This window comes from Drosophila arizonae, chromosome 3 (assembly GCF_054131065.1).
Source record: "Drosophila arizonae isolate 15081-1271.41 chromosome 3, UAZ_ARI_1.0, whole genome shotgun sequence".
Taxonomy (NCBI): Eukaryota; Metazoa; Arthropoda; class Insecta; order Diptera; family Drosophilidae; genus Drosophila; species Drosophila arizonae.
Window position 1 is genome coordinate 8,593,557 of NC_142923.1, and position 8,801 is coordinate 8,602,357.

General features: G+C 41.0%; 3 protein-coding genes across 3 annotated transcripts; 1 reads left to right on the forward strand and 2 right to left on the reverse strand.

The window, feature by feature from the left end:
* Positions 1-9: 9 nt before the first annotated feature.
* On the reverse strand, positions 10-5,486 carry Tps1 (Trehalose-6-phosphate synthase 1). Its single transcript, XM_089464308.1, has 5 exons — positions 5,228-5,486; positions 4,635-4,802; positions 1,088-2,521; positions 408-1,029; positions 10-338 (listed from the first exon to the last, which is right to left on the reverse strand). The coding sequence occupies exons 2-5, from the start codon at positions 4,766-4,768 to the stop codon at positions 99-101; spliced, it is 2,430 nt and encodes an 809-aa protein (XP_089320434.1). The 5' UTR covers positions 4,769-4,802; positions 5,228-5,486; the 3' UTR covers positions 10-98.
* A 201-nt stretch (positions 5,487-5,687) lies between these two features.
* On the forward strand, positions 5,688-7,332 carry Psf2 (DNA replication complex GINS protein PSF2-like protein). Its single transcript, XM_018003495.2, has 2 exons — positions 5,688-6,829; positions 6,889-7,332. Exons 1-2 carry the CDS (start codon positions 6,585-6,587, stop codon positions 7,259-7,261), a joined length of 618 nt encoding a protein of 205 aa, XP_017858984.1. The 5' UTR covers positions 5,688-6,584; the 3' UTR covers positions 7,262-7,332.
* On the reverse strand, positions 7,322-8,692 carry LOC108609728 (uncharacterized). Its single transcript, XM_018001449.2, has 4 exons — positions 8,559-8,692; positions 8,247-8,471; positions 7,656-8,192; positions 7,322-7,593 (listed from the first exon to the last, which is right to left on the reverse strand). Exons 2-4 carry the CDS (start codon positions 8,276-8,278, stop codon positions 7,350-7,352), a joined length of 813 nt encoding a protein of 270 aa, XP_017856938.1. The 5' UTR covers positions 8,279-8,471; positions 8,559-8,692; the 3' UTR covers positions 7,322-7,349.
* Positions 8,693-8,801: the final 109 nt, after the last annotated feature.

Sequence of the window (8,801 nt, forward strand, 5' to 3'; positions counted from 1 at the left end):
CATGCCATGTTTTAAGGTACAAATTGCTTTTTATTTATTTTAATTCTTAAGATCTTACAATGTATATATATAGATATATGTATATGTGTGTGTTTTGGTTAAACGTCCAAACTGTTAGCTGACGTGGCTACCTCGAGAGACATTTGCATTTGGACGCCATCGCCTCTAGTGGGGCGATACGTTAACGAATTGGCACGCGCCTTGCGGCCCATAAAGTGCCGTTCCACCCACTTGAGCAGCGTGTAGACGGAGTCAGTCGAGGGCAAGCGATGATCGGCAGCTGTCTTCACAATATCCGATGAGGTGACACGGAACGTGCGTGCCATACCCTTCAGAGCCTATTAAAGAGAGAAATTACAAAAATTAGTAAAGAGTTATTTAGCAGTTAAATATTCTCTTCTACTTACCACCATGGCATCCTCATCTGTATTGTCGTCGCCCACGTAGATAATCTTGATGCGTTCGTTCCAGTCGACGCCAAAGGACGTACGCAATATGTAGATGGAAGCCCGACCCTTGTTCCACTGCACAGGTGGACGTGCCTCGAGCGCGCAATGCGCTTCCGTCGCCCTAAATCCATATTTCTCGATCAGGCTGCGCGCCTTGTCGACCATGTCCGCGCGCAGCTGGGTGGGTGTCTCGCGGTAATGGAAGGTAAGCAGCGAGCCTTTGTTCTCCACCCAGGCGCCATCGCGGCACACCGAATCCTGCAGCGCCTTGAGCAATAGACTCACCTTGTCCTCATACTCAATTGGCATGGGATGGACAAATTTACTGCCATCGGGATGCAGAATCTCTAGACCGTGATTGCCCGCATAGGTGATGCCTTCGATGCCCACCATTTTCTTGACATTATCGACGTTGCGTCCAGAGATGACGGCCACGTAGACATCCGAGTGATTAGACAGCTTGAACAGCACATTCTTAATCTCAGGCGAAAGCGTGGCCAAATCTGGATGAGGAGCAATGGGCGCCAGAGTACCATCGTAGTCCAGCAACAGGGCAAGCTTGTGATTGTAGCCGATGTATCTGAAGGGAGGAAACGAGAGTCAGTGCATCAACAAGAGAATATCAAAAATGCACTCACTTGAGTAAGTAGTCATCGAAGTCGTCCACGGAGACGGGCTGCATAATGGTGGTGCCCACGTCGTCCATTTCCAGAGCACCCACGGCCTTCAGGAAGCAGCGCATCCAGTGGCTGACATCGCATTCGGCCTCTCGACGACGTAGACGCGCCATACGCAGCACTCGCTCATCCTCGGGCATGGTCAAGGCACGATGAATCACCTCAGCGGCTTCGTTCACCTCGTACGGATTGCAGAGCAACGCCTCGTGCATCATTTCACCGGCGCCGGCAAACGGCGAAATGACCAGCACGCCGGGCACTTCGTTAATCTGGCAAGCGACAAACTCCTTGGCCACCAGATTCATGCCATCGCGCAACGGGGTGACCAGGCAGACAGCGGCATCGCGATATAAGGCGGCCAGCTCGTCCTGGCTCACATAGTCGTAGATGTATCGAATAGGCGCCCAGTTGGCAGTGGTGAAACGGCCATTGATGCGTCCGACTAGTTGGTCCACTTCCTCCTTCAGCTCACGGTATTCCTTGACGTCTGTGCGAGAGGGCACAGAGATCTGCAGCAAGCTGACCTTCTCCTTGTGCTGTGGATACTTGAGCAGCAGCGCCTCGAACGCCATCAGACGATGCACCAGGCCTTTGGTGTAGTCCAACCGATCGACGCCGAGAATAATCTGTTGCTTGGAGGTTTTCAGCACCTTGGGTGCATTCTGGGCAAGATTGACAAAGCGCTCGTAAGGTATACCAATAGGCAGTGGACGGATGCGCACAGTGCGACCGCCATGCTCCACCAGCAGGTTGTTGCGATCCACACGACAGCCCAGATTGCGTTGGCAGCAATCCACAAAGTTGAGGCAGTAGTCCTGGATGTGGAAACCAACCAGATCGCAGCCGAGCATGCCCTGCAGTATCTCATCGGACCAGGGCAGCAGACGGAAGATGTCCCATGGTGGGAAGGGTATGTGCAGGAAGAAGGCCAATCGACAGGGCAGATTCTTCTCCTCGGCATGCTCACGCACCCAATTGGCGGCCAACATCAGATGATAGTCGTGTATCCAGACGATTGGTGGATTCTTCTCGCTTCCGTTGTTCTTGGCCAGACACTTCTCCAGCGCCTCGATGGTTCGCACGGCGAAGTGCTTGTTCACGGCCACATAGTCGTTCCAGTGCTCGCCCCCGAAGTTCGCACGTCCCGGCATCGAGTGGAAGAGTGGCCAGAACATCTTGTTGCAGCAGCCATTGTAGTAGCTGTCAAAGATCTTGGAATCGATGTTCACCGACACCACTTGGTCGGACTTCAGGCCCGCTGTTGGCGTCTGATCGTAGGGATTCGATTCGGGTATCGCCTCATTGGGATCCTCCAGATGTATGCCTGCCCAGCCAACCCATAAGCCGCTGCCTTTGATAACAACCGGACAGACTGCCGTAACGAGACCTCCAGCACTGCAATGGATATGATTGAATGGGGTTCAGTTAAGTAGATATAATGTGTATAACTTAGAATAAGTCAATAAGTCAATCTGATCAACGGAGAGCTACCAATTGACACTCACTGATTGACGTGCTGATTGGATGACTCGTCCTCAGAGCAACTAACCACCTAATCAAGTGTCTGATTGACTAGTTAGCTATCTAATTATCTGCCTCACTATATAATGGATTACAACTTGGCTAAAATCTACTTTGTCATAACTCTGTAACAATCCATAAAAAAGGAAAGTATCCAATCCCACCTACTGTGGGATTGACCCAATTGACTGATATTTAAATTTTTTTGAGAGTTAAGGATTAAGAAATTCGAAATTAATAATTTTAATGCCTATTTATTGACTAATCGATTGACTAATTGAATGATTGTCAGTCTGTACTGGCAAACATGTATTTTAAATGTTTATGGATGGTTCAAGGTAGTACAGATCAATGAGCACAAACATTAGACACGGGCAAAACCGGACAATACCTGCTATATACACACTTATGCATATACATATATGTCCGTCATATATATGCAACAGATTCAGACCCAGCCCCATTTTTTATGCAGAGTGCATCACAATGACACCGACGCTAACCGCACTGATAAGAAATATACCATAAAAAACAGGCCCAGCCTGATACGGCGTAAGTGTAAATAACCTCGACTCTGGCTCAGAGACCAAAAACAATACTAAATAAAAAAACAAATAAAAATTAGTGTATAAAAAATAGTACCCCAATTCAGTTTTTGGGTAGGGTCAGTTTGAGAGCGAACAGAACTAGATTAGCTTGAGTGCACGTGATATTGCTTCTTCTTTTGCGATTTTTTCAGTGTCAGGTTCGCTTCGTTATGAAAGCCTTGAAATGACGCCTATAGTAATGACCCCTTTTAAAGCAATATTGCCTCGACGTCTTCGTCGTTAGGCAGCAAGGGTCAAAACCGCCTAATGGGCTCTCAGAGATAAGGTCTAGCTAGCTCGCTCATATTATTGAATTTGTTTTCTAATTTCAAATAAAGTTTACTAGACTTTGCATTTCAAATACCACCCTCTCGTTCTCTATCTCTCTCTTTCTGTGTATTTTGCGTTGATAAGACAGTTGACAGCCTTATTATGAGAGACGCTAATCACATGAAGCGTGTGGAAACAATATCACGATTATATGGACCGCTGTTAGGTAGGTATTTCAGTTCCCTAATGAGGGGGCTGTACTCCTCTCGTCTTATCACCAATGCAAATTGAATTGGTTTAGTTTTCGAAACAAAGTCTTGAAGCGTTGCTTGCTTTCAAGTTTCTCTCTCTCTCCCTCTCGTTTTACGAGATTTCGATTAGCTCGTTCGCTGCCAATATTTATATTATAATTTATGTTATTAATCTGTAGTGTTTTATAGTTTTGTTTTTCGATGTAAGGCATAGTACAGTCCTATGCGTACAATGAACTTTTACTGTTATTTTTGGCTACGCAGTGTTGGAAAATTACACAAAAATCTGTTAGAGATAGTTGAATTTAAAATGTTACGGAATTCTGTTGATTAAAACCGAAGTTGAACCATTAGAGATTTAAAAAGCATCCGAGAAAGTTTCTTGAAAAGCCAATTTTTTCTTATGTGCACTCTTTTTTTAGTTTTCCAGCAAACACTTTGTATCTAAAATTATTATTATTATTTTTTTTAATTATTTGAGTTAACTTAGCGAAAATATATTTTGTAAAAATATTCACATCTTTTTAATTTGATAGAAAAATTTTAAAATTATCAATGTTCAAAGATTAGGCAAATTTTGTAAACATCACATATATTTTCACGAACCGAAACTTATTTTCGTTATTTAATTAATTATATTTGTAGATTAAAATTATCACTTATGTTGAGCAGATTTAAAAATAATAAAATTTATTTTATTTCTTAAATATATTCTTAAAATCTCTATGTTAAGCTTTAAATTTTGCCACACTTTATTTCTGCCAAAACTTTACATAAAACAAATTTGAAAAATTTTTTTTTTCAGTTTGGCCACAATATTTTTTTTTTTTTTTTTTTTTTTTGAAAGTAAAATTTTTAAATAAAAATATTTTAACTCACCTAGCTTTGCGTTCCAGCTCTTTAGTTTTAGCATTGCGCGTCAAGACGAAGGGCAAACGATTGGAGACAACGATGAGACTGGCTTTGGTCGAGGGCTCAGCGGCATTGGTCACAATGATCTCCGTGTCGGCCATTTTGTTTGGTCTAAATCAGTTGCCGATATCGATGCTATATGTTTACAGATCGTAGAGAAAGCAATGCACACGAATCAATATCACTTGACTAAATAAGTTTTGTTTAGCACATAGTTTGAGAGCAGAGCTAAAGAACTTGAATAGGATGTGATGAGTAGTGCTTTGTGGCACCTTCCCTTTGGGCCTTGGACTTGTGTGCGCTGCGCTCTGCGGCTCACAACTGATTAGTAGATTAATTTGAAGAGCCACACGAAATGCAGTGGCTATCTGGATGCAACGATGTAGACGTCTATGTGGACGGGGCTTATCAAATAGCCACCTCTATATATACTCCTCATATATATATATATATATATATATATATATATATATATATATATATATATATATATATATATATATATATATATATATACTTTCATATATATATATATATATATAAATAAAGCGTAAGCTTACCGTAGAGAGATGAACACAGAGAACACGTTTCGCGTTTGCCGAAAAAGAGCGCTGAAGCAAAATTTCTAATTGCACGGCCAAATACTCCGCCGCACACTTTCCGGCTGCTGTGACTTATCAGTGCAAAATGCAGGTCGCAACTGGAAAAACAGTTGAATTTGTTCTTTTCCCGCTGGCCTCTTGAGATTCCCGCCGTAGCCAGCAGCAGATCCGTACCCAGCCAATAATAGACGAGCACTAATGCCAATCTCTCGCTCAGCTCGCAGTTTTCTTCAAAAAATCAAGTGTGCTCAGGTTCCACAGAGTCCACAAAGCTTGGCTTATCAGAAAATCGCCGAGTCTGCTCTATAATCAATCTGTATACACTTGCAGCTCATTATGTATGTGCGAAAGCATGCTGGAAGCTTCATTAGAGCTCCACAGTAGAGTTAAGATTACAACTGCTTGGAAATTCACTTCAGTTTCCATTTGTATAATCTAACTTGAGGATCAAGGAGTGAAAAATTTACATGGCTAAAGCTTATAAGAGAACTAGACCAAGTACTATCATTAGCAAGTCAGTTCTAGCTAGCTGGGTCCGGTTTTATCAGGCATTTTTATTGTCAATAAGTCGTTATGCGTGTTAATATTTATTTTGCTGTCCGAATTATATATAATTCGATTTCTATTTTGGGATTCAAAGCTTCCCTTGGCTGCAGTAAAATTACGAATTGTAAAGCTTAACCCTTGCATGACCTTGTTGTAACCTTATATACAATTAATTGACGGTTAAACATTAGTTTAAAACAGCAACAAATAAATGAAATGCGAGAGAGAAAGAGAAGAGAAGAGAAAGGGAGACAGAAAGAGAGATAGACAATGCTGATAAGAGTTGATCGCGCTGTGCAATCACTTGCATTGTTTATGCAATGCATAGCAGATTTAGATTTGGCTAATTACGTAGGGATTAGGTACAGTTTCTAGTGTGTGTGTATGGGTGTGTGTGCCTAAGCATCGCTGAACTTGAACGCTTGATCATGTCTGGCATTCATGCGCTTATCATGACGCTAAACCTACGGTATACGTGATGCCTGGAATTTGCAATAACATTTATTTGAGCAAATCAATTCTTAGTCATTTGCCATCCTGCATTTGATAACCCGTTCAAGGGCCGTTTAGATGCATTTATTTATATTTTCATTTAATTGCTGTTTGACGCAAGCTCTATTTAAAGACGCAAAAAAGTAACGGCTGTAACATAGCAGGCAGCTAATGTTTGCTGCGGCTACTATCGATCGCACTTATTGGCGCGCTTTTTTAGACACATCGATAACTTTTTCGCATTGTTTATTTACATTGGCATAAATACAAAATAAACATGGATCCTTCAATTATTGAGTTTATTGGCGAGAAGTCCATGATTAGTATAATTCCCAACTTCTCAAATGAACCGCTACATCTGGTTTATGGCTCAGTGGGTCCGTTTCGCGCTGGCTTTCCAGTTTTTGTGCCGCTGTGGCTTGCCACACATTTGCGAAAACAAGAAAAATGCCGAATTGTTCCGCCCGAATGGATGGAGCTGGAAACATTGGAGGAGATTAAGGAGGAAGAGAAGCGCTCCAAGTGAGTTCCCAAATGATAATAATCTGTATATTTTACTCAATTATCTGTATCGGTCTTAGATTCTTCACAAAGATGCCCTGCGAACATTATATGGTTGTCGCTCAACTGGTCATGAGCACAGCTCCAGATGATGTGCCACGCTGCGAGGAGCTGCGGACTATTATTAAGGACATCTTCGACATACGTGAATCGAAATTGCGCACCTCTATCGATGCCTTCATCAAGGGCGAAGGCACCTACGCCAAGCTGGATAATTTAACACTCTTAGAAATTCACAGTGTTCGTCCTATTCTGCCCTATTCCCTGGATCACATAGCGCGCTACCAAAGAATGGCCACTGCCTCGCAGCGAGATACCTCCATGTTGGGCTTGAATACAACGGGCAGCGCTTCAGGTACAGGTTCTATGAGCAATTCCCTTTTCACACAGTAAAAGTTTGTGATAAATAAGCTTAAGTTTAATTGTAGATAAATAAATATAAATCAGAGAAGATTCAATTCAAATCATTAGTTTATTGTTTTTATCTTCCATTTGGTTTTTTGTTAACAGTTTCGGGATGTATTCTCTTCACATGTCTGCATAGGTTATCCCAGCGAGGCGTTACAAACTTGCAGCCAGCAATAATGCAGACATGCAGCTCGACACCGGCACCAGGATTCTCCATGTGCTTGACAATATGTCGCTTAATATTATAACAACGAGTCGTACGATAGCTGCAGCTGTTGCATTCATACGTTTTTGTTTTGCCTTTCTGATAGGTTCTTCTGCAATAAAACAAATTATTAATAATTGTACATATCTGTATGTCAAATAGATTTTTACTTACTTCGGCTTGACAATATTTTGTTTGTTGATTTTGGTTTCTTGTTTTGAATGTGTTTCACTTATTGGTTCTGGATACTCTTCCATTGACTCGCCATTCTCATCATATGGCAGTGATGCTTGGTCATCCTCCTCAGAAACAAATTCTTCTTCCTCTTCTTCTTTATTAACTGGATATTCAATACTTGGTGCAGTTGATAGATTTCCATCGTCGCTGAGCGTGGAGTCCTCTTGAAATGGCATTTTAATTTCATTCTTGTTTTTAATCTTAGTCGATTCACGATGTATTCCCTGTCGGTGACGTATGAGATTATCCCAACGCAATGTTGTGAAGGAGCAGCCAGCATATGGACAAATGTGCTGCAGTTCCCTTGGAGGCTTTTCGTAGTGGTTGACCACATGTCGTTGAACATTGTAGGCGCGATTGGTTTGATAGCTGCATTTTGGGCATTTATATATTTTAGCTGATTTCGGTGCTTTCTTCGGCACTATTACTATCACATCATCTTCCATTTTCTTCCTTTTTGTTTTCAAATTGAACCTAAATATAAGAATTCACATTAGGAAAGAGCTATTAGAGAACTTAAAAACTTACCGCAAAATATTGAAGTTTAAGCGAATTACCATATGCAAGCTAAGTTCAGGTCAAACATTTCTTATAGATTATTGCGAAGAAAGCAAAAATTAATATTGTTAATTGTTTTTGTTTTCTTTCATTTATTTACAAACGGAACATACTATTCCAACAGCTGAGAGTTAAGAGTGACCGTATATAACTATTAACTATATCGATGTGCAGTTTCGGCTTTCGTGACGATTGCTAAAATACCGCGTAAAAAGAGGTTCATTTAAAACTATGATAAGAAATCTTACAGACAAAATTACAAATTAAAATTTAAGTACTTACAAATAAGACTTTTTATTAGTTTTTTGTCAGATTAAATTATATTTAATATATATTTGCTAGTTGCTAGCTCATACAAGCTCAACAGCTATGATTTCACATTTAGAATTTGATTTAGTCAATTAAAATGTAGTAAATAATAACAAAAACACACATAGCTGTAAATAGTGGGCGCGTACTTTAGACTATAATATCGATAATTATTTAATCGATTGCTCTAACAAAGTCATATCGCTATAACAGCTG